Source organism: Phoca vitulina, unplaced genomic scaffold, assembly GCF_004348235.1.
Source record: "Phoca vitulina isolate PV1807 unplaced genomic scaffold, GSC_HSeal_1.0 scaffold15, whole genome shotgun sequence".
Taxonomy (NCBI): Eukaryota; Metazoa; Chordata; class Mammalia; order Carnivora; family Phocidae; genus Phoca; species Phoca vitulina.
Genome location: NW_022589718.1, coordinates 38,107,904 through 38,134,579, shown reverse-complemented (window position 1 = coordinate 38,134,579; position 26,676 = coordinate 38,107,904). Strand labels below are relative to the sequence as shown.

The following is a 26,676-nucleotide window of genomic DNA, read 5'->3' as shown; positions in this document are numbered from 1 at the left end:
AGAAGAAAACATTATTGCAGCTAGCCTGAAGAAAGGCAAAAGATGTGGGAAACAAGCAGCATTTTAAACAGCTCTGAATCACATAACCTGCGTTAGCATGGGGTCCTTCCCGCACAGGGGTTCTGGTCGCTTCCAGAAGGAGTCTCACAGCCCCAGCGCAGGAAGCGCGCGCGCCGACTGCCTGCGTGAGACCCTCCAACACCTCGCAGGAGATCTGAATCCACACTGCACACACCCTAGGAAGAAACTAGGCAGAATCCTCGCAGGAGAATCTCATGGAGTATTTTTGTGGTGGTTGTTGAATACCATGCTCCAAGCTGGCAACCAAAGGACAGGCTGACTTTGCACACAAAGGAAAATGATATCTAATCGGATATGTGGTTTCTGTATGTGTGTATGTATGTCCTGTCAGTTCAGGAATTGGTAGCGGCATTGACCGGCAAGCAGGTCAGGGATGGGGGAAGAGAGACATTAATTCAGACTCTGAAGTCAGCATTTTGCACCTAGTTTGAATGACTCAAACTTAGATATGTACAATATATTTATATATATGTATGTATGTATATATATATATATATATATACACCTAATATATATAGTAACCCTGTTCTCCCCTGCACACAACGATCCTCGAACTCCCTTTCTCTTTGTTCTGGTTCAGTGTGCGTGTTAGGAGCCTGGCTCTGGCCGACCTCGTCTAGTCTAAGGAGTAGAATCCGTGTAAGGGCTCCAGGTTGCAAAGCAAATCTCCAGTCACGTTATCAGGCCGGCCAGAGAAAAAGGGGCAGAGAATTCAGCATGATACTAAGGAATTTCATAATTTGGAGTTCAAAAGGCAAAGAAGTCACTAGAAGAGGTCAGGGATGCCCTCCTAACAGCATACGCCCCTTCAAACAAGTAACAGAACAGTGGGCATCGAGGATAAAAAGATCCACTAAAGCACTCAATTCAAAACACATGACTTGAAAGAATGAGCTATTATCCTGACAGGTTTTTGTGTCTTTTTTTTTTTTTTTCCATTTTCCACTTTTGAAGTCCTGCATTTGAATGTTCAACAGAGCAACAAATCCATCAGTCGTAAAGCTAGGTGTGAATGTGTCCACTATAACGAAGTGAATGAGACACTTGGTGGATGCTGGTCTGGAAGGTGAATAGGGAGACATTTTCAATACGTGGGACATGTACTGAACACCCAAAGAATAAAATAAGCATAGTCTTTTCAAAATGCTTTTATCAAACCGTTATAAGTAAAAATAAACATGATCGTCACTTGGATTTTGTTACATCCACACTCTCATTGCCACGCCTTCTACTTCATACTTGGATCTTATCCACACCGGGGATCATGCCTATTTTATTCACACCATGATTCGAAACGTACCCGGAATACATTTTAAAGGTGAAAAATCACCTAAATCGCCTTTGTATCTGGAATTCGCATGAAACAAAAGACAAAGCAATGTATGAGAGGTGTCATCAGGAAAGAAGAGTGTGTGTGATTCTCCTTCGCCTCCAGAGAGACACCTGGTATTTTGATCCTAGACAAGTCCCACCGAGTGCAAGATGCACTGTGCGCAGTCGGTCCATGCCACATCAGCGGGCAATGGCGCCCCGGGGGGAGCGAACCCCAGTGCACGGGGAAGACTGCGGTGAGCTGAACCCCACAAGTTCATGAGCTATCTAAAATAAATTACTATGGACATGTTTACACGGCAGAGAGACACGCCGCCACCGCCCTGCCATTCCGTGCCATCACGGGGGATGCCGAAAGGGAGAACGTGTGTGCGAAATAAAAACATAAAAAGGCCTCTTTTTTTTTTTTTTTCCTTGTTCGACATCTTCAATGAATTCAACACACATATGTAGCTAAAGGAAGCAGTAATAAAATAAATCTCTCCAATACCTTTAAGACCTGTGCCGTGTCTGGGATTACTTCCTCTCTCTAACACGCCAAGTGAGCGGATGGTGGATGTTTAGCTTGACCACATGAGAAGATGCTTATATACAATGGATAGTGTGTATAAACCCTGTGTAAATAGTTTATTTTTTATCAGAATCTTACTCAGTCATTCATAACACACTAGTGCAAAAAATTGTGCATCAAAAATTCTGCAATAGAACAGCTGACTGGGGAATTTGCAAATGGCCCTAGGGATGGACACTGAGGGGAGCTGTGAGTCCTCAAAGCTTGTCAGGTCTCAGGAAGGACAGAGTGAAGCGTTTGTAGGTGTGTGCGTCTACCAGAAAGGTGTCTTCTTCAAGAGAGCATTTTTTTTTTTTCCAGAGTATTCATATTCATGGGGGTTAAAAACAAAACAAACCAAAACAAAAACAGAACAACGTATTGTGGTATATTGTGGTGCTACCATTTGTCACCGCACCCAAAGGATGTATCCACGTGCCCAGAAGATTGCATTGAAAGGCATCCCAGCCACACAGAAATACGAAAGTCTGAGGCATTAAGTACGAAGAATTGGCATGACTCGGCAGTCTTCCTTAAGTGTGCCTTGATTCCAAGCAGATGTAGTCAGGCATTCGGAATCCACGTTCAGAATGCAGGCACATCTGTCGGTGTTTGTCGTCCGATCCTCAGAAGACTCTGGCACGTGACTGGAGATTCCCGCTGCGTGGATGCCAGCAGATGTGAAAGATCACCGGGGCAAAGCCAAGAGTAGAAGGGAGAGTGGTATATGGCACCAAAGGAGTTACTGCTTGTCCCTCAGAGGTATGGCTATGAATCAGTCCTAATGGGGCACTGAGGCTATACCACCGTACACACCGTGTTCAGAGTTGTGTCAAACCGCACAGCCTTGGCTTCTGTGGGTTTTAAGTTTGTATCATACATGGGGTTTTCAAAGGAAGCCTGTCCATTGCTGTTTTCATGTCCCGCATAGCCATTGTATTGAACTTTTGGTCTCGTTCTAAAGGGGAAAGAAGGAACAAACTGTTAGAGCCCAGATTTTAAGAAAAGAGGCACAGCAGCTGAGGCTGGGGGCACATCACTCCCGACTCAGCAGGGAATACACACGCGAGGGCACACGGTGACGGGGAGGAGGGCACATCTCCACACGTTTAGACCGTTTTCCTTTTTAGAATCAGTGGTTCTACAGGCGGTTTAAAACGCTGAAGCTCTTTCCAAAGTCAAGGAATTATCTGATTCCTATTGATACTCTTGGCAAAATGGGAAGATCATCAATGCCGGAGTCAGAGGGATGTTGGTTTAATTTGTCTGTTACTTGTAAGTTATATGACCTAGGGGAAGTCACTCCAAAAAAAGTAAGACTGCTCAATCAAGATGCCAACCCTTCGGGACTGTTCAGATTAAGGAAAAGAGAAATATAAACTTCAGTTCACTGCGGTTACCATGTTCACTAAAGGCTAGCTCTTTCTGTAATATAACATAGCCGTGACCAAGTTACAGAAGAGACGTTGAACTCTTTGTCAAACTACTGGTTACATTTTCTAATTAAAAGAAAACCTGTGTGTATGACCTAAGATTAGAGATTGGACGGTTTTTAGAGGTAAAAGATGTAAAGCTATGTAGTCTGCCCTCCCCAACCTTTTCCAGAAGAAATTACATAAGAAAACTATGCCAGGTGGTAAAAACAGACCTTTAATGTAAATACCCACACTAGCAAAAACATCACTGGATATCGGATTTAATGATGCTTCTGTTTTAGTGATTTACTAGTAGATTTTCTTAATTGACATTATGCTTATTGAGAAAAAGAGAACTCAAAGTGTATAAGTTTCAGAGAATTAGGTTTTTGTCAGCAGAAAAGCAGTTTGCAACTGCCCCAGGACTTGGGGAGGGTGTTTGACATTGAACTTGAAAATGCTCCAGCAGCAAAAGTTAATAAACAAATTCAGCCAAACGTTAATGAACTTGAAAGCTGGCTAAAATCCCCATGTCATCTCCCAGGTCCGGGGTCACCACGCCCGCACTGCCAGGGAAGCCCCACAGAGTTGGCTGGGACCCTGGGGCCATAGAGAAGGAAGCGTGTGCAGGGCAGCGACGTGGGAGTCCTGAGTCAGGAGCCCTGGGTCTGATTGAGGGAATAATTCCAAGCAGAGGGTAATGAGAGAAACTCAGAAATGAGCGGGAACACGGTTTTCACTCGAGAAATACAGATCCAACTGGTCAGGGAACTTTCACACCTGTAGGGGTAAGGAGCCAGTGTAGGGAAAGCTAATAGTTTGGCGTGTTCCCTGGGTATATGGCAACAACTCAAACGAAAATGAATTCATGGCCTGCCTGGGTGATCAGGCATGGCCCGCTTGCTTCTGCAGAAGTCTCCCAATTCCTCCTACGGCACAAGCCCAGAGAACTACAGGAGCCTACGGATTCGGAGTCGCAGGGGCTTCTTGGCTCTCGAGAGCCATGAGGTCAGACAGCCTTCTGTCACGTTCTAGACACAGCGCAGCCTCTTGGGTGGAGCCATGTCGAGAGCGAGACACGCTGAGATTAACCCCCCGCCAGCCCACGGTGTGGAAATGCAAAGGAGGGATCAAAGTCACCAGACAAGTAAGTGGGGTCTCCCTCCGGAGGCACGGAGTACTGAACAAGGTAGGGAAGCTGCTGCGGTTGGAAGACAACAGGTGTGGTCTATATTGACTATTCCCCAATACTGTGTGGTCTTAAACTTAAGATCTCATCAGAAGTGCTGACTGGTTTATGTATACCTACATATAATTGTGTAGGGTTATCTTTTGAAAAGCTCAGAGAGGTGCTGAGAGGAGTTTTCTCTGAGACTCATATAAAGGTCTGCCTCACTGGGAGGCACATCGAGGCAAAGCTCGTAGGCAGATGGGGACACTGTCGGACTCCCGCCTGTGGGTCTGGGCAGAGCAGACTTCAGGAGGATCCGGAGACTCCCCTATGGACGGGCAAACATCAAAGAGTGGGGAGAAAGAACTTTAATGGACTGCATGTTTCCCTAGGGGTTAACATAGATGCCAACAACAACAACAAAAGGCAAAAATGAATTTGTAGGAATTATAAATTCCTACTGTATGTGTATCTGTAAGGGTATTGTGGTTCCTAGAGAAACATGTGAAAGAAGATACATTTGTAATTTATACTTCTTTAAGAAGAGAAGCACTTCTAAGGATGGAATTTTATTGGATAAGGTAGTGATATATATATATAATATATATATATATTATTTTATATTATTTATATTATATATATATATATATATATATAATATATTTTATTTACTACATTTTCAACTAGCCCCAAAGAGAAATTTGAGGATAAGACCACACCAGACCTATGTGCAGAGAATATTGTTTTCTCAAAAGTAATAATAATTAACTAATACAGATGAGCCAAACTTTAATTTTGTTAAGTACCATCTGAGATTCCTTCCATCGAATTATATTTTTAAAGTAAGTACATTACCAACCGCAGGAAAGTGAAGACATCCATGTAAGCAGCTATGCAATAGAATTTTGAAGTAACATTCTTACTATTTTATATATTTTTAAAAAGCATAAGAAAGCACATATTTAAATCTATTCTATGAGTCATTAAAAAAATCCTTACACAGTTTTTCTTATTTTAAACCAGGATTAAATAGAATATCTGTATTATATAAATGAATGTTGAGCACATTTAACATAAATTAATCTTATTTTAGGGAATCATAGAGGGGTTTTTTTAGGTGTTTTTTTTTTTTAATATATGTAGGGAATTCCACTATTACAAATAGTATTTTAAAACAGTTTGGCATATGCCATATTCTTCCAGGAAATATATTATCCAGATAAAGACAACATGCATAAGAACTTACAATTCCTCCACAATTTATTTTTGCTTTTTTTTTTTTTTTTTTTTTTTGGTGGGGGTGGTGGTGGCATCCTCATTAACTCCAAGGAAAGGATCTATTTCATTAAAATCGTTTTTCTCAAGTTTTGACATTTTTTCAGTGAGTAGGGATATGCAAATTCATAGATAGTCAGAACACCGTTCCAAGAGATGGAACATGTGGTATCTTTGAGTACATAGTGAGAACTCAATTTGTATCTGGCTGAAGAAAGGAATAAACCAACAGTTTGTAGATCACAGATTCATGGAGTTGAAAGTGGCCATAAAGAGCATTCTGTTCCATCTTCTGCTGGAAGGTGGAGACACCATCCTAATGCCCCTGATGTCTGGCTGTGGACCTCAAAAGTAGAAACAGAATCCTTCACTGCATCTTTCAATTGACTATGAACCCTAGCACGTTATTTCTTAAATCCACTTATTTATTCTCCTGAAGTTCATTACTCAAACTCGGCCTGCTGAACAAGTACGGCAAACAAAGCAAGGCTAAACCTTGCCGTGTGAGCTTTCGTAATGTTGGAGAGAAGGCTGCGGAGCTCTATACACGTGTGTGCACGCGGCAGTGAGAGGATGCGTGTTGCCCGGACCAGCGCTCTCCGCGCACGGCGTTTGCATACCCTCGGGGTTTCCACGGTACCTGTGTTTGTAGAGGTAAAATGCAAACCCTGACAAAATTAGAGCAAAGAATGGGACCAGGATGGCAGCCGCGACGGACCCACTGCTGGTGCCGTGGTAATGGTTCGAAGAGTCTTGATCAGATTTTAAGGGATCTGAAAAATAAAAGGAATTATTAATTTGCAGGTACTGTACTCATATTTACACCAACATACACCTACGGTAAATTTTACAAATGGGTGCAAATTCTACAAGAAGCAGAAGGAGTTGCAATTCCATAGATAAACTGCTAACACTATTTGAAAGATTTTAGCATCTATGTTAATGATCAAGTGACAAAAAACTCTTCCTCAAAGACATTCAAAAATGTCAAAGAAAGAAAGAATGTGAGAAAGAACCTCACATGTCAAATGGGAGGGAGGCCAAAGGGGTAGCTTACATTCCGACTTTGACTTTCAGTTATAGATATTTGCTGGTTCATGAAAACTAACTGAAAGCATCTATGTGGCGCCATCTATATGCAGAGAGGGAAAGCGTTGGCTATTTTCGCCTGCCCTAAGACACAGACTCAGCAAAATAGAAGTTGGTGAATATTCCAGGTCTCTACATCCATGGCATTTCATTCTCCATATGTGAATATGTTGGTGTAATCTCTTTTATTTTAGGTAGATTGCAAAACTCATTTGAATTTAATAATATGCAAAAGAAGAGTACAGTTCAATATCAGAAGGCAAGTTTCCATGAGGACACAAAAGAGGGAAAAGCATGATTTCTGTCCATTAAAGGGAAAGCAGATGTAACCATCTCAAACGTCACGAAGGCGACGTAGTCGTGAATTTATAATCTGTATCTACAGAGCGGCAAATAGGTGCAGGTACACCGAGAGACACGTAAGCACCGAAAATTCAAATGAGAAGACATTTATTAAGTAATTATTGCCAAATAAGGATGTTTGTTCTAAAGAGTTTACTCATAAAATAAATTTTGAAATGTATGTGGCTTAAACGTCATGAGCTCACTCAATGTGTGTGTGTAAAGGATTACGACTAGGGTCATAATCCGTTATAGCAGAATTGTTCCAAATAAGCTGACCTGGGTTTAGAAGTATATTTCCAGAATTTATGGAATGTTAAATAAAAGAGAAGTTTTGTTTCTTTTTTTTCCCACAAACCATAAATGTAAATAAACAATCAAATATTACACATATTTAATAGCTTTTTACATAAAAATTCTCATTTTCACATTAAAAACATTACAATAGTGTGATCTGTCATTGCTTCAACAGATGCAGGGTTATGCTACTCCCTATCATCTTAAGGTCTAATACTTCATAATATATTTCTAATATATTTTATTACTGATGCTGGCTCTTTGTAACTTAACCATACTTCTTTGAGAGCCTGCCTTATCAGCACATATGAATCACATGTAATATTTCACTTTCAGATGCATTCACCACCTGCCATAAAGGGGAAACATTGTACGCCAGATACTGGTTCTCTCTGTCTCGCATCCCATTGGATGCTCCCACTCTGGGCGCTGAATTCGAGTGTCAGGTGCAGAGCACCCTGAGATGGCTGGGAACCCAACCAGTGGCTGTGGAGCTAGGACAGCCTTGAGCCCAATGTCAAGTGCCCACGGTGACGGGTCCAGCAGCAGTGGGCAGAGTCCCAGGACCAGGGTGACGCCGTCCTGCACAGGGAGCTGAGACACACCACTCAGGGGGCACCAGCCCCACTAATTCGCGGTGATATTTTAATGTCAGGACACCTCCGCTGCCTGGAACGATGCCTGGCACACAGCACAAGTTCACAGGGACCCGTGTTTACTAGAACAGAAGCTCCCTTGTGCCTACCGGGGAGCCTGCTGGCTAGCTTTCCTCTCGAATCCCCAGGGCCCACAGAGAACTCAGCACACAGTAGTTGCTCACTCGGTGCCTTGTCAAGTGGAAAATGGGGCTTGCGGTACTTGAGCATCCAACAGTTTCTGTGAAGTTACCACACCCCATTCTCTAGGTTTCTGGCATTCCGTGAATCTCTTTGCCTCATTCTAATAAACTTGTGTTCTGCTTAAATTAACCAAAGTTACTTTCTGTTATCAGCAGACAAGACTATTTTTGACCATCATAGGTATCAGACTTCTCATCAATAACATCGTAAAAAACTGACATGACACAAGAAACTATGCATCATTACACAGAGCGATATAGAAGAAGGTCTTTGAAACTACACGATGAAGCGTCCTTGTACTTTGAAATTATTATGCCATCAGGAGCTCCTGGTTAATTTCAGTTACTTACCCCTGCTTCAATAATTTAAAGGGTAATACATGTACACGATATTAATTAAAATGGCATAAAAAGATATAAACATAAAGAATTTAAAAGACAATGGAAATAAAGGGTCACTCTTTGCCCTTTATGCTAGTCTTCCTCTTAATGGTTAACCATTTTTTTAATGTCCTTCCAGCAATGTACTATTAATATATATGTTTGCTTCTCTTCTCATACTTCTCTAAAAATTAGGAATATTATATACATATTTTGTATTTGGCTTTTTAAACTTAACCATGTATCTTTGAAATTTTTCCATCAGTACATATAAATTAGATTTATTTTTTAGGAGTATAGTATTTTATTAATTGGATTTGTCAGAATTTTTTCAGCCAGTCTACCTTTGAAGGACATTTAGGCCATTTCTAATACTTTTCTAATCCTGCAATGAAATCTTTTTTTTTTTCTATAGCTATGTATCAGTAGGAGTCTACATATACAGGATAAATTCTACCGAGCAGAATCATTGCCTAACAGAATTTGTAACTCTCAATGTTGCTCTATCTTACCTGATTGCCCTCCAATGTGGTGCCCCAATTTCACTTCAACCATTATTTTGAGGGCTAGTACAAAAACACTTGGACAATTGTATAATACCCACTGCCACCCTCTTCCTCTACCCTTCTCTCCCCTCCCATCGGCCCTCCTTCTTCGTACTATTACCACTATTGCTGTTCTGACAAATCAAACACAGCCTGTCCTTAATTTCTCATTTACATTTCTCTGCTTAAGAATGAAGGTGAGCATCTCTTCATTTGTTCTAATTTAGTCCACTCTGTTTTTTTGAAGCTCATTATTGAAAAAAATTCATATACTAGATAATTCACCCAAAGTATACACAAATCTATTGATGCACAAAGATGATGTGACATATACATGTGTGTGTATATATATGTGATATACATATATGTGTACATACACACACACAGCATGGAATATTACTCAGTTAAAACAAAGAAGGAGCTCTTGCCATTTGTGACAACGTGGATGGACCCAGAGAGTATTATGCTAAGTGAAATAAGTCAGAGAAAGACGAATACCAGATGATTTCACTTCTGTGTGCAATCTAAAAACAAACAAAAAGCAAATAGACCCTTAAATTGAGAACAAACCATTGGTTGCCAGAGGGAGGTGGGTAGGGGAATAGCTGAAATAGATAAAGGGGATTAAGAGGCACAAACTTCCAGTTATAAAATAAATAAGTCACAGAGATGAAAAGCACAGCATGGAGAATACTGTGAATAATACTGTAATAATGTCATATGGTGACTACATTTTTCATGGTGAACACTGAGTAATGAATAGGCTTGTGGAAACACTATGTTGTGCACCTGAAACTAATATAACATTGATTGTCAATTCTACTTCAATAATAAATAAAACATACATAAAAATAATAATAAAGCATAGATACAGTCCAAAGTTTTTTTAGTATATTCGCATGGTGTTACAATCATCACTATATTTTAATTCGAGAACACTGCTGTCTCCCCCAAAGGAAACACAGTGTCCTTCGGAGGTCATTCCTCACCCTCCAACCTCCAGCTCTGGGCAACCACTGAGATTCTGTCTCTAGATCTGCCTGTCTCTTCAGATAAATGGAATCATACAACATGTGGGGTTTTCTTTGTGAATGGTTCCTCCTGCTTAGCATAAGGTCTTCAAGATAATATTCCACTGTATTGATACACCACATTTTGGTCATCTATTCATTAGCTGCTGGGCATCTGGGTGGCTTTCAGGTCTGGGCTTTAGGAATAATGCTGCTAGAAGCATTGTGTACACATTTCCGTGTGAACATATGTTCTCACATGTGTTCTGTCGGCCATACATGTAGGAGTGGAGTGGCTGCATCTCATGGTAACTTTATGTTTAACTGTTTGATGAACGGCCAGACTGCTTCCCCTAGCAGCTGGACCACTTGTACATGCCATCCACGAAGTGTGAGAGCTACAACCTCTCCACGCTTCCGCCATGCTTGTCTGTGTGATCGCTGAGATCCCGGTGCTTGTGACGTGGTCTCTCACTGTGGTTTGGTTTATGTTCCCCAAATGGCTCATGATGCTGAGCATCTTTTCAGGTGCTTATCGATCATTTGTAGGTATTTGGAGACATGTCAACTAAAATCCTTTGCCAACTTTTTAGTTAGGTTATTTGCCTCTGTGTTATTGAAGCACATGAGCCTTTTTTATCAGATGCATACTTTACACTGCTTTCTGCCATTCTGCGTGTGTGTGTGTGTGTGTGTGTGTGTACCTGGGGTTGGCAGTGGGGCAACTCAGTTTACATGGGGAACACCAGAATATCATTTGGTTTCTTTTTCTTTTTTTTTAATTTAATTTAATTTTATTATGTTATGTTAGTCACCATACAATACATCATTAGTTTTTGATGTAGTGATATGATTCATTGTTTTCATATAACACCCAGTGCTCCATGTACTACATGCCCTCCTTAATACCCATCATCAGGCTAGCCCTTCCCCCCACCCCCTTCCCCTCTAAAACCCTCAGTTTATTTCTCAAAGTCTATAGTCTCTCTCCCCCTCTGATTCCCCCCCCCATTTTTCCCTTCCTTCTCCTAATGTCCTCCACACTATTCCTTATGTTCCACAAATAAGTGAAACCATATGATAATTGACTTTCTCTACTTAGCTTATTTCACTTAGCATAATCTCCTCCAGTCCCATCCATGTTGATGTAAAAGTTGGGTATTCATCCTTTCTGATGGCTGAGTAATATTCCTTTGTATATATGGACCACATCTTCTTTATCCATCTGTTGAAGGGCATCTCAGCTCTTTCCACAGTTTGGCTATTGCGGACTTTGCTATGGACATTGGGGTGCATATGGCCCTTCTTTTCACTACATCTGTGTCTTTGGGGTAAATACCCAGGAGTGCAATTGCTGGGTCATAGGGTAGCTCTATTTTTAATTTTTTGAGGCACATCCACACTGTTTTCCAAAGTGGCTGTACCAACTTGCATTCCCACCAACAGTGTAAGAGGGTTCCCCTTTCTCCACAACCTCTCCAACATTTGTTGTTTCTTGCCTTATCAATTGTTGCCATTCTAACTGGTGTAAGGTGGTATATCAATGTTGTTTTGATTTGAATTTCCCTAATGATGATGAACATTTTTTCATGTGTCTATTAGCCATTTGTATGTCTTCTTCAGAGAAGTGTCTTTTCATGTCTTCTGCCCATTTTTCGACTTGATTATTTGTTTTTTGGGTGTTGAGTTTGATAAGTTCTTTATAGATCTTGGATACCAGCCCTTTATCTGTAGTGTCATTTGCAAATATCTTCTCCCATTCTGCGGGTTGCCTCTTCATTTCCTTTGCTGTGCAGAACCTTTTTATCTTGATGAAGTCCCAAAAGTTCATTTTTGCTTTTGTTTCACTAGCCTTTGGAGATGTATCTTGAAAGAAGTTGCTGTGGCCGATGTCAAAGAGGTTACTGCCTATGTTCTCCTCTAGGATTTTGATGGATTCCTGTCTCACATTGAGGTCTTTCATCCATTTTGAGTTTATCTTTGTGTTTGGTGTTAGAGAATGGTCAAGTTCTTACATGCATTTTCCATTAGAGTGGCCTTTCAACGCAACTTGAGTTAGTATCCACTTAATAATCATCACTTTCTTCCCGTTTATCTACTGACTGGAGACAATGAAGAGGTTGTTTATTTTTATCCATAAAAATAGGGTTTAGCCAAATCTGAGATGAATGGTTGCTGGTGAAGCATATTGAAATGTCAACTTTTCTAATTAGTCAAAGGGGAGGCTTGCTTGGGACTCAAATTATTTGTGAGGCAAACTGTTTTTCCTGACAATAAACTCATCATCACACAAGAATAAAGATTACTTGTTAAAACAAGCTGTTATTTTGTTAGATTAGAAAGAAATGGTGTCATACAAGGATATCTGCAACAGCACAGTGATAGGGAGGCCAGTGTCCTCGGATGAGTAAACCCAGACAGCCACAGGGTATCTCGTACAGCTCACTAGGGCATCCTTCAGCGGAATTACTAGAGCGTATGCCCAGGGAGAAAGGAGGACAGATAACTGCAGGAATTTGGCTTAGAGCAAGAGAAAACTTTACTCATCATTAGTGTTGGTCCAATGCATTTATTCTATTTCATTACCTCGAAATAATATAACCCAATTTAAAGGACCATGTCCACCATGGCTGACATTATAATTTAAGGCTCTTTATTTAGAAGCACTGCATTTGGAAGTCGGAATTCAAATATTTTATGATTATTCTTTTTGATCAAGTATTTTCTTATTTTTTTTTAATTTAAATTTAATTAGCCAACATATTATCATTAGTTTTAGAGGTAGTGTTCAATGATTCATCAGTTGCGTATAACACCCAGTGCTCATCACGTCACATAGTTTTTTAAATATAATAATATACAGGTTGGGATACCTTTCCTTTGGAATCCCTCAGTATCTTGATGAAAGTCTTAACGAAATGGGTAATCGATGACAACCATCACAGAATATTATACTCATGTGCCTCTGAAAGCAGCTCTGGTATCAAAGCCTATATGGACATCGTGTTTTCTAGAAAATTATTATGTTAATGTTATTCTACAAGTAAAGTATAAAGTAGTCTATACTGTTCGTGATAAATGTGGTGCTAATCTTACAAAAAGGCATTTTCTCATCCATTTCGGCACCAACGACAGCAGTGACTTTCATGTGGGAAGAGCTTCAGCATGCACAAAGCAAACACTTTACATTGTCTCTTAATCTTGGTAACAACCCGGAATTGACTTCCCTACTGTAATGTCAGATGAAGAAAGAGGCCCGAGAAGATTGCAACTCATCTTGCATTACAAAACTAGCTGGTAGATGACATAAGATTCTAACCCAGTGATTTTTTTTTCATATATTTTCTCTCTCCAATATCTAAGGTAAAAATCAAGTTGTAGAGAAAGATAGGAAGAAGGACCTATCTGTCTGTCTACCTACAGTAAACTTTTTTTCTCCCATAGAAGTCATGGATATCTCTGCACATCAATACACAGTCTTCACTTCTTTAATGAAATATGCTGAATTAAATTTAGCTTCCTATTTAATGTGACACGTGGTGTAAAACTATTTACTTAAGCAACTCTCTCATGATAGACGTGGGAGATGCACGAAGAACAATTTTCACACTTGTCTGGTTGAAATCTCCAAAGGCAGACGTGCTGGGTGAAAGGTGTTGTCAAATCGCCCTATCTACTCAGACACCCCCCAAAATGGAGCACCCTGGTGGCCATTTATACTGTTCCCCAGAATAACTGCTTGAAAAATTTGACATTCTAGTAATTAAAAATGGAAAAATCTTTGTTACCATAATATGCATTTTTTGAAATTAAAGATTTTTTCGTAGCTTTTGGCCACTCCTAATTCCTCTGATAATTTTCTTAGGACAATGTCGTTGGCTTGATTCTTTAATTGAATTTCATCTTTGTTTTGTTTTCCCCATATTTTCAGTATCTCTTTCTAGGTTAAGGATATTAATTCCATATCTGGCATACAGATTGCATGTTTCCAGCTTTGCATTTGTCAGTTCTGCTATTCATAGCATTTATTTTTTCTTCCATTGTAAAATCCGTTCATTCCTCCCATTATTTCTGTTTATGTTCCTTCCCGTTACTTTTCAGCACAATCATTTGAAGGCCAAATTGACATTTGATTTTTTTTAATGTTTTATTTATTTATTCATGAGAGTCAGAGAGAGAGAGAGAGAGGCAGAGTCAGAGGGAGAAGCAGGCTCCCTGCCTAGCAGGGAGCCCGATGCGGGACTCGATCCCAGGACCCTGGGATCATGACCTGAGCTGAATGCAGACGCTTAACCATCTGAGCCACCCAGGCGCCCCTGACATTTGATTTCAACACATAACATAAGAGCAGTTACCTTGCCTCTCGAGCTTGAATTTTCCAAAGTCTTTTCCATGAATATCACCTTGAAAAGTAAATCCTCCTCTTTCGAGTCCTGATGACACCTGATACACATGAAAAGGAAGAAAACAATGCATAGCAAGGATTAATAATAATCTCTTCGATCATACTATAACTGTATTTCTCACAGCTAGATATTACAGGTTAAATATTTTTTGGTTTTTGTCCTTCCTTCCAGTGACACATTAGCAGTTAAAAAGTGGGAAAAGACGTGAATTTCAACTCACTTCTACATTCTCAATATCTCATTTTCACCTTGAAATACTGAAATTTACAACATATCCATAGGCTAACCATCCTTTGTAAAGGGGACAGTTATATGAATTACTATATAGCCTACATTATGTCAAAATCACTTTGTGACACAGCTCTTGGCTGGCGAATATCTTGTGAGGCCCTATACTTTTATGTCAGATAATGAATTAGAACACCTATGATGGTTGCCTTGCAAAGAGGGATCTCAGTGAAACATCTGAAATCTCTGTATCTGGAAATGATGTTTTTTTCGAACTTTTAGAGTGGTTACCCAATGGCTGTGTTCGGATTTCTGGTGCAATGTGGTGCTAAACACAGAATGTGGATCTAAGCTCATGTTCTGTCCCCAGCTGTAACTACTCATTTATTTGTCATTTCAGAAACTAGGTTTCTTCCTTCTTAAAACGAAGGGGTAAAAGGACCATGCTGTTTGTCAAGCAGAGGGAACGGTGCATTTTCAAGGCGCAGACACCACACGGCTCCCGTCAGCCGTCCCCTGTTGGCGGCCGCAAAGATCAGCCCCCCGTGCTGAGTGATAGCTCCCCACATAAAGTACTTACATAACCAGCTAGTCCCCAGTTGTCATTTTCAAACTTGCTTACAAAAATATCTGCGGGACCTTTAATCTGAAATGCTTTCAGAAGTAAGTGAGCTTCTTCTTTCTTGTAAACTCCTACCAAAAAAATCAAAGTCAGTTATTCTTACACTGTAGGAATTCACAAGGGTTAATAACTCATTCATTCTGTTTGATTTGTGGTACAGTACAGAGATGACAATATTAGAAATAACAAATTCTTTTTATTCTTAATTTATAGCTTCAGTCTTTCTGTTTTCTTTAAAAGCACTTCCTGTTTAAGTCTTTTCCTATCTTGAATGGGTACAACCCATTTCATTATATTCAACATATTTATCCCACAGAAATAAAGGTAATATACATTCAACTAATCTATCATTTTTAATCCATATTGTACTCATTTGTGAGGACAAAGAAACTGTGACCATAAGCACGAATATTGCTACTTCTACAGATGAATTGCACCTGTTGAAATGAAATGAACAGCATGGTGGACAAAGTGTGTGAGGCATGCTTGCATCACCAGCGCGATTCTGGGCAGGAGGGACTCAATGATCACACCTCTCAGCCACCTGTCAGGCAGCTGGAGTGACAGCTTAATTTCGCCCAGAGATGAGAGGTCATGGTGTGGCCCAGGCGGGCGGGGAGTGTGTCTGCAGCCAGAGCTAGCTCCTGACCCACTGGAGGAAATAGATAAATAAATAAACAAACAAGTATTAAATGGACAATAACACACCCAAGTGTCCTCTGGGCCGGGAGGACAGGTTCAAGGGAGGATCACGCTGCTAGTTTCAGGGAATGCAGCACTGAACTCCTACTAACTCAAAACAGAAGCAAATCTCTACTGTCCTAGGCACGGTCCCCACTGCCTGGGAGCACAGGGTGGAGAGAACTGCTTGTTCAGGTCGGAGGACAAGAAGGGGCTGCCTGAGGCTTTATTTTGGGTGGGAGTCCGTTTCTACCCCAGGCAGCTCTGTGCTGTTGGCATCCAATTTAACCTGTAAAACTCTGAACCCCAGGATGATAAGCCATCAGTAGACGTAATGAGATACACACTCATGAGTTTTGCTGTGCTGATCCAACAGCAGCACCAGCAGAGTATCAGTGTGGCGGCTGGCACTCCACACCTGTCAGCTCCCTTCCTCCCCTACTGTCTTCTTAATCACAGTTCACATGCCCAGGACCCTCTGTGTCCACTGGGACTCAGCAGGAGCAGCCCGTGATGCAAACACCCTCCCAGGCCTGGGCCGTAGACGTCCCGGCTCTGCTCCATGGAGGCTGTCTGCATCAGTCACAGGGCAGCATCTTCTTTGGGAAAGAATAAATCCAGACTCCACGAAGAGAAAGATTAGCCCATGCAGCTGGCTAAGACGGAGGGATCTGGATATTTAAGAAGTTCCTCAGTGGATTCTGACATGCATGTAGATTTGAGCCCGTGGCCTAAATCACTTATCCATTCACAGGCTCGAGGTGCGAAACCATGTGTGGGCCAGGAGACCACAAACTCACAATCAGATGCCTGCCAAACTTCGTTGAGCATAAATGATTTTGTTTTTCCTAAATCCAGGGGCTTAGGTGTTTTCCACTTTCAGGAAGCAGGAAAGAAGAATGGGAAGAATGGGCGGGAGGCTAAGCTGCCATCATACTTTCTAAAGGTCACGCATGCATCTGTCTGGTGATGAGCGAAAGAGCAGAAGCCATTCGGGAGCCTCTTAGTGTTCAGACCCAGGGCTGCCTTGTGGTTAACTCAGAAAATTCCAGCCCTCATGGGGTGGGTCTGTAGAAAAGCATACATGGTTGTAAGAAGTGACATAAATGAAATTTTTTAAAAAGACACTAGATACAGTCCTAAAGGTGATACTGTATCTTAGTGGGTAAGAATGTTGGCTCAAGATTCAGATTTCCGAAATTCTGATTCCTGAGTTCAAGTGCTACCTCTACCATGTCACCTTAGGAAGGCCACCAGTTTCCTGGGTCTCTCTATCTCTCTGTTTCTCTCTGTTATCAGTAAAGAATGTGTCTGGTAAGAATGTTCATATCATAGGATTGAGGTAAGAATGAGAAAGATAATATATATAAGTACTTAAAATGGGGTCTGGCATCTAAATCAAAGTTGTTGTTATTTTATTAACAGTGGAATGACCAAAAAAAAAAAAAATCTGAGGAGCACATGAGTTGAAGAGAAGGATACTGTAAGAATGAAGTTTATAGACATGCGTACCTGGATATAAATCTCACACCTTTGACTCATTATGTCACATGCATAATCTGGAACAAATTAATTAGATTTTCTATACTGGTTTTGTAATTAATGAGGTAATACCAACCTACCAGTTATCGAGAGGATCCCATGAGATGTAGCTTACGCAAAGCCAGGTAATGTTAATAAGCATTTAATCAATGTTAGCTCTCTCCTTGTGAGAGGATAAAGGGTATGCTTCTGATCACATTCTGCATTTCATAAAAGGAAATGCCTCAGGGCCTACCTGTCAATTTCAGCTCCACCTGAGAGGCTTCAAGGAAGGTGGCGTTCACCTTACTACTTGTCGCATTGAACCAGTCAACTGTTAGAGTCGCAGGTTGTCTTTTCCCTAAATATTCATAATATCCCTTCCACACGGAATTGATAAAAAATACATCGGAAGGAACTGTTGGGGGGAGAAAACCAGAAGAATGTTAGCACACACAGAAAAATCAAATTGAGATCTTTTTTGCAACACACAGAGGCATACTAAGTGTCAAGTGAGAGATCACAGTCAGGATGGTGAGGAGGATAGACATGACCTATCCCAGGCCCTTCACAGCGTAGGTGCGATGGAAATGAAGTGAGGAGGGAGATTTTGTGAGATGCATATACAGGTTCGTTTGTTAATTTGTTGGAGAAATACTTTAGGTGCCAAAGCATTACTGTTTGAAGGGATCTGCCAAGGCCAGAGTGTGTGGTGAGTCAGTGCTACCTCTAGGAGGGCAGGTTCTTATGCCATAATGAGAAGATGTTGGCTGATCTACTACTGATATTTCATTAACATCTAGGTGAACTCTTTGGAAGACTTAGAAAGCTCAGATAGTTGACATGTGTCATCTGCCAGGAGTTCCCTGACCTCAGAAAGCTTGCACTTGGAATCACCAGTGGAGGACATCTGCTCAGGTCATGAAGACAGAGCTGCTCTGGGTCCAGAGGTCTTCACCTCTCGAGGAGAGCCCAACCTGCTCACCCACGCTCCCCCATGCTTGTGAAAAACACTCCCAGATTGCTAACAAAGTCAGAACCAATGGTGTCAAATGTCGTGTATGTGGAGAAAGATGCACTTCTCCCTAAATATGTTTTTTAGCAAATCCACTTGCAGCAACCAGTGATGAGCCCACACATAGACTGGGCCTGTGTTCATGCGTCCCTTTTCAGGGCCATTTCCCTGTCTTCCCAGACCAGCTCCACCCGTAAAACCTACCCTAGCCACGGAGGAGTTCAAGAAGAAGAAAGCGTCATCACTTCCTGTGGCTCTCGGTAGACTCAAGTTGTAATAACAACTTTTAAAAGTTAAATCGGTTAGAAACTATGATATAAGCACAGACATCTAACACATTTGCTTATTGATAAGGAACGTTGGATATGTCTGCCTGTCCATTGGTGGCCGCACAGGGGCCTAGGTTCAAATGTCAAACCCAAAGACTTTCTTCTCCTTTACCAACATTAATAGCCTTTAGAATAGTGTCAAGATTGTTTCCCTTAATTAGAATGTTCCCACTCAGGGGAAGCTATTAATGGACTTGTTCAAGCCCGTCAGTGGAGTGAGACTCTTGGCTGGCTGCCTGGTGTGTTGGACAGATGGGTGGTGCCTGACTGGGCACAGTAAGGTGCAACCACTGTCTGAGAGGCAGCTTGTTTGTATCCAAATATGGCCATGGGCAACGTGGCAAAGGTGGTCCTTTGGGGCCCTTCTCATTTACAGTGTAACACCACAACCGGACACTGAGGTGTGTTACGATTCCCTACCTGGACAAAGAACCATGTTCAATTAGCAAGACCATTCTGAGGGAATGAGAAGAGGTGTACTGATGAGAATGGATGCACCTTCAAAATAACGTATGCGAGTATTTCAGTATCTTAAACAAAAAAATAAGCAAATGAAAACAGAACAAACACACCACCACCACAACAGATTGTTTCCTTCCCCTGAAGAAAATGTTCCTGGATAAAGAGTACTGATTTCTGTATTTGATTTGAACTTAACATTGAAATAGAATCATTCACAACGATTTTCGGAAGTAGTTTGTATAATTCATGGTGTACATTGGAAAAAGTCCTTTCATCATGTTGGGACATTTGCCCTTGTCTGAGACTGAAGTGTGTAACACAGCCTTGTGACTTAACAAGAGCATCACATAAATGGTCTCCACAGTCGATGTCAGAAAAACCTCCCTGTCTGAGAAATCGGTGTTAAAACCTGAATAAGGAAAACACTAGGGAAATGACCTTATATAAGTTTTCTATTTCTGTTAAAAAAAAAAAAAAAGGTTGACTTAAGTTATAATTTGGGGACACACTGAATTATTAAAATAGTCTCTATATTTATAACACAGATAGAATATGCCAGGTGATTTGAAGTAGTGAGCATCTTCCTTAGGAAACAGGACTGCATCTTTCCGATTTTCCGTGTCATGCATTGAGCAACGCACCACATAGAACAAAGAGCAATAATGAACATTTTAGGAGGCAGAGGATGCCTGAATTATGGAGATACTTGGAAAAAAAAAATGGAGCTCCACATTTGTACTGCTCAAGGGGACAGGTGATGCTGTCACAATGCTTCATTTACATTAGCTTCCTGTTTAGAGGAAAGAATTGCAACCCTCTTTATAAGGCTCTCCATTATATCACATTCTATTATCAATATTTTATGTCCAGTTCTGCCCACAAAATGCCTGAGGCCCCTTTTCATGAGACAGTGTGTGATAATGCCAAAGGTATTCCTCCTAAGTCAAGTCTTGTTATTTCATTGACCAACCACCGTTATGGAAGAAAGAGGAATCTGTGTAGACTCAGTGTTTTCCATAATTGAAACGTTAACTCGTTCATGGACTAATGGAATCGGAAATTTGTGTGTTAAAATTTGTTTCACTGTGCAGAGTAGAGAACAAGTCACTTATTGGATTTAAATCTAGAACTGTTCTGGTATACAAACCTGGAGTTTTAGTAACTGTTTCATTAACTTCTCTCACTCCTTTACCTACAAGTAAAAAGACAAATTATCATTTTCAAAAACATGTATTTTTGAATAAGTCTGAAAAAATGTCAAATTGAAGCAATTTTCCTTTCTCCAGATTTCTTGAAGTTCTACAAAATATGAATGTCATATACATATCCACTTTAAACCCCTGTATTCACAGCAGAATATCCTTTGTGTTTGTAGAAAAATGGAGATTACTGGTGCAAACCAATGCAGCTCTAAGAGGTGTGGTGTGTTACAACAGAGAGCCTTGCAAATGAGGGTGGTTTATGGCCCTTTGCTCACTCCTATTTGGGATATGCTGGCCGCAACGGAAAGGTAGCCTACAAAATAACTAAGATTTCATAACCTCTCTTAATTTTCCAAGTCCTCACCCAAATCAATGAAAGTACGAGTCGATATGAAATAACACCGAATTGTTTCCCTTGCAGAGTGTTTAATTTGGTCTATCAAGTTGGATGTAACTCAAAATCTCTTAGCGCTTACAGTTCTGTGTCAAACTACAAATTACCTTTTTAAAGTTTGTATTCTTCCATTTCTGACAGAGAAGGGCAAGGGAAACACAAATATCTTATGAATTCCTAATTTGAAAACTATGAATAGGCTCCAAGAAAGTAAAACTAAAGTCACAGATTTTATCACACTCCATAATTTTTGCCTTTGCTGTTGAGTATTTGATGCCTGTATGATCTATGTTTGGTGGGGAATCTGAGAAGTCGGCTATCGTCAAATCCAACCCTGATTTATTGCTCTTATTTGTAAATACACAAATTTGTAATTAATGCATTTTCATGCTAATTGCCTTTGTAATTAAAAAAATATTTGAACCAGTGTAAAGAATATGTAAATGTATATTCCACCACCAAACAGCTTGTGGTCTTAAGAATAACAGATAGTTTAATTTATATATCCACCAATGCTTGGTGATGTTTGCCATTTTCATTTAAAAAATGTATATTTTCCAAAACTATGGTGTATATTCTTTCCTTTTAACTCATAATGCTTTTCTAGAAGCAAACAGCTTCTCTCCATTGCTTGAAGTGTGAATAGCAAATAATACTGTCTACATGTCTGCTTCAACTATGCCTCCACCATTGTACCGAACACTTACTACGCACACGTTCACACACACAGCTCACCACATGAACACAGATTCAGCTGGGGTGACTGACATCACTTCCAGGATGCTGTTTCCTGATGGATCTTAAACCTGGAAGCTAGCCTGATGGGCTGCCGGCACTCCTCTTTGCTCTGCAGGGATGTGTGTTCACTCCCTCATCAGTGACTTACTTTTACAGACAGGTGATTTTCCTGTCCATTTCATATCTGCTTTACACGTCCTGTGCTCAGACCCGGCCGCGAGGAAAAATCCCGGATGGCAGGTGTACACTAAGGTGTAACCGAAGGTGGGGAGATCTATCGCTCTCACATCCGCATGGGCTGGCGTTTCTGGCTGTCTGCAGGCATGGGCTGAAATGGCATATATTCCATTAGAAAACACTGACGCTTTGTTTATCTTAGAGTTAGCATATGCATCTAAAGAAATAAGGAAATATGGCAAAATTTGGAAATGGCTGTAAACTCAAAATTACAACTCAAAATTCCAAACACGGTAGCTATAAATATCCCCACTATTCTCTGCAACTTTTAATATAATGAACCCTTGGGATTTGCCAGCCCTCTCTACTGTCCCTCCCTTCCTCCTTCCCTCCCTCTAAATATCTATCTATCCATCCATCCATCTAGTATCCCTCTCTACATTTAAGTGTGTACAATTAATTATGTGTACCAATTTAGAATATAAATCATAGTGTTGAAATAAATAGATCACTTCTGATATACCATTTAGATAAATAATATGTTAATTTGCCCTAAAAGACCAGTCCTATAAGTTAAACAGAATTGGCACATACTTAGAAATACGCCTTGATTTTTGTCTGATGGCAGCTAAGAAATCTGTTATTCAGTTAAATGAGTAGTTAATTTTGGTAAAAACTTGATGTGTGTTTAGAAACCTAATTGAAATATTATAGATTCTTATTTCCCTTAAAATCTAATTTAGGAGTGAATAAGATTGCAATGTTTAAATCTCAAGTAACTCCTCATTCTTTATAAAGTTCACATATATGTCTCAAATAAAAGACTTGGCAGATGCATATAAAACAAGTGGACAATATTAAAATTATACATACAATTGTTTTAAGTATCATAATATTTTGTACTTCAGTAAATTTTCAACATATGAATACCTGATATTAGCAGGCTCCAAGCCGTACAGACACACACATGTATACATACACATATATGCATACCTGTGTGTGCATGTAATATTCACATATATAATTTGACTAGAGTATTAGCCATGATAACTTTGAAATAAATATACATCTGATACTGATAAATAAATACACAAAAATCACATCTTACATACGATTAAAATAATTTTTCATAACATTCTATTTTTTTAGGTTTAACGCAGTAAGAGTAAGATTCTGTATCTCACTAATTTGACAGAGGATGAAATACTGGCTTACAGATGATTCCTATAACATTTCTTCTATTTCTCATGATTAAGTCAAAAAGTAAAATTTGATCCTGAGGAACGATTTGAATGATCAATTCATATAGACTTCAAAAATAACATTTAAGATATTTCTATTAATATTGTGACATATTCCATGATCTATTTTACCCTTCTTTAATGATTTGATGTAAACATTCTAGAAGAATAATAGCACGCATACAAAAGCTTTTTTCCTGTGAGTGTAACTGATGTCATTCACTTGTCTTTGGTTTGGGCAGGTTCTCAGATTTGGGTGTGCCCCGTTACCACCTGGCGTGCCCGGTGAATTATAGACTGCTGTCCCTCCTCTTTGCTCCCACCCGCACCCCAGCCCCCGAGTTTCTGATTCCGAAGGTCTGGGGGTGCGGCTTGAGAATTCAAATTACTACCCATGCTCGCATGTGATGCTGATGCTGCTGGTTCTAGGGAATCAAACTCTGAGAAATTCTGGTTTAGAGAATCAAAGATGATCAAATGAACAAAAATAAGGCAGTTTCTCATTATATCCCTCGAGGGTAAACACTTCCCAGACGTTCGAGAATAAACAGGCCATTGCTGGCTGTGATGGAAGAAATCACACTTACGTATACACTCAGTCTGAATTCCACTCCAGGTTAAATTTGCAAGGCAAGTGCGAGTCGTAGAACCTTGAATGTGGTAACCTTTTCTGCACCTGAAAAACACCGTGCTTCCAACCTATGGAGGAAATCCAACATTAGCTTCCGGGGCAGAGTGGACAACATGAGCGATATAAAGTCGTCATGCTGGAAAGCACAATCCAGGGTAAGATGTACCAGTGATATTTCTCATCAATGTCAGGCCATTGTTGTTCACACTGTGTGATAAGGCTAGGTAGCTCCATGCGTGAGGAAAGATACCGCTAGATACAGTGAATTGTGGTCAGTGAAGAGGGAGGTTATTTGGGTAACCAAAGTATGCATTTTCTCTTTCATTTTAGCCCTTCCTCTCTTTGGTTTGTAAGTTTTTGTTTTTTTGTTTTTTTTCCCTTTTCCGTTTTTTTCCCCTGCTACTCCAGTTGGTATTTATTAGCATGTCCTGGCAAATGGGCTACATTATTCACTAGCAGGAAGATAATGGAGAGCCTCTCTCATGGAGTGGTAGGAAGAAAATACAGTGTTCTTCTCAGTAAAATATCTTTTAGCAGAAGGTTCCTGGCCACTCCAGACTGATCGCTGTAAATTCACCTGGTGTTTATGAATTGATGGGACATGGAGGGCTGGAGACTGGAGGGTAGTCATTTAAATTGCATAATTAACACAGCAGGACAGGGGATGTTCTAAGACTAAAATGGCTCACTCTGCATGAGTACGTGAGTACGTTTCAGAATACAGTGCTGAAGAAAGCAAACAAAAATCTGTTATATTCAAAACTTAATGTGTCCTGATGAAAAAGAAAGAAAAAAAAAGTTTTGAGGAGATTCCTTTAATAGTGTCAGGCACCTCGTTAAAAGATAGCACCTGTGTCTTTAAATTGTTAGCAAAGCTTGCTTTTGGATACAATGTATCATTTTTATTAGTGTAATTTTATTTTATTGTAAGAGGCATGAGAGATTTATCCATTAGTGTCTTAAGAGAGATCACAGGGATATGTTGCTGAATGCAGTCACCATAAATGTTGACTTCACACGGGCTCTTTGGGGGCAGATTTAGAAGTGCTAAAACCAATGGTGAGTTAGCAAGAGCATTACTCACATACAGTATTTTCCAGTATTCCCATATATGTGGCATTACAGTTCTATACACCAGAAAGCATTTCCCTGAGGACAGTTGAGACCTAATATCAAATACACCAGATTTAACTCATTAGGTACCTGTGAGATTTTCATTTGTGGGGTGTAAGAATGCCATCAGGAAGTAGCCAGTGTGTGTTAGAGCCAACCAAATGGGACTATTTTAAGTTTCAGGAGAGACTGGGGGAAGAGGCTGAAGAAAAAAGTCTTTTATTCTAAATTAATGGGATCTCTAACTTGAAAGCATATACATATTTAACTTGAGCTTTCAAATCCACATCATACAGCTCTGAAGTCACTACATTACTTTAGGTGGTGGAAACATTTTATTTCAAGCTCCATTACCTTCCATGTTTAGGTATTCTAATATTACCTGAAGCGTTCATGTACTTTTTATTTAAAAAATAAAGTGAACAGCATACATACATCATATGACCTCACTGATACGAGGAATTCTTAATCTTAGGAAACAAACTGAGGGTTGCTGGAGTTGTGGGGGTGGGAGGGATGGGGTAGCTGGGTGATAGACATTGGGGAGGGTATGTGCTATGGTGAGCACTGTGAATTGTATAAGATTTTTGAATCACAGACCTGTACCTCTGAAACAAATAATACATTACATGTTTAAAAAAAAAAAGAAGATAGCAGGAGGGGAAGAATGAAGGGGGGGAAATCGGAGGGGGAGATGAAGCATGAGAGACTATGGACTCTGAGAAACAAACTGAGAGTTCTAGAGGGGAGGGGGGTGGGAGGATGGGTTATCCTGGTGATGGGTATTAAAGAGGGCACGTTCTGCATGGAGCACTGGGTGTTACACGCAAACAATGAATCATGGAACACTACATCAAAAACTAATGATGTAATGTATGGTGATTAACGTAACACAATAAAAATAAATAAATAAATAAATAAATAAATAATCAAATGAATGGCAAAAGCGATACTGAGCATGCTAGTAATTCATATAGAGAGATCACCTGCAAGAGAAATGTCACAACGTAAGCTTATGCTAAAGGGCCCAAATGCATTTTCTCCTGTTTTTGTCTCTAAAATTTAATATTCTTTTCCCATTATATCAGGTCACTAAGCAGGGTCTCTTTCTGTGTAGCTATTCAGTGGCCAGTCACTCTGATTTGAGAATTGCCATGTCAGTTCAGGAGACAAAAAGCATCCAACTATGCATACCTTCAAACAGAAATTAATATGGCAATTGCTACCTTGTGAATGAAGATATATCCAGTCATCCCAATTTTGACAGTTAAAATATCATGCAGAAATCCTCTCTGAATGTATTTATTTCAGAAATATACCATGAATCTGACAGGGCGCATAAAAACACACACATATGTTCAAGCATCAATTCTATTTTATACTTAGAGAGAAACACGGTAAAATAAAAATGGAATACCTCATATCCTCTGGAGCTATTTTGTATTCCAAAATGTGGAGTACCAGGGTCTGGGCAGGTATTATGAGCAGGATCTGAAATTCACATAGAAAAAAAAAAAGAAGAAAGAAAGAAAGAAAGGAAAGAAAGAAAGAAAGAAAGAAAGAAAGAAAGAAAGAAAGAAAGGAAGGAAG

General features: G+C 40.1%; 1 protein-coding gene across 2 annotated transcripts in view; it reads right to left on the bottom strand.

Moving 5' to 3' along the window:
- Positions 1-1,001: 1,001 nt before the first annotated feature.
- Positions 1,002-26,676, bottom strand: part of CSMD1 (CUB and Sushi multiple domains 1) — a 2,006,418-nt gene continuing 1,980,743 nt past the window's right edge. Inside the window, exons 62-70 of one of the 2 annotated variants that reach the window (XM_032413252.1) lie at positions 26,504-26,577; positions 23,930-24,041; positions 22,073-22,252; positions 20,738-20,782; positions 18,041-18,202; positions 15,541-15,653; positions 14,682-14,769; positions 6,465-6,597; positions 1,002-2,921 (exon numbers count right to left, since the gene is read on the bottom strand). In XM_032413252.1, coding sequence (XP_032269143.1) covers positions 2,762-2,921; positions 6,465-6,597; positions 14,682-14,769; positions 15,541-15,653; positions 18,041-18,202; positions 20,738-20,782; positions 22,073-22,252; positions 23,930-24,041; positions 26,504-26,577 — 1,067 coding nt within the window. In that variant the 3' untranslated portion in view covers positions 1,002-2,761. The remainder of the gene's footprint in view (positions 2,922-6,464; positions 6,598-14,681; positions 14,770-15,540; positions 15,654-18,040; positions 18,203-20,737; positions 20,783-22,072; positions 22,253-23,929; positions 24,042-26,503; positions 26,578-26,676) is intronic. The other variant, XM_032413253.1, reaches the window with a different exon arrangement.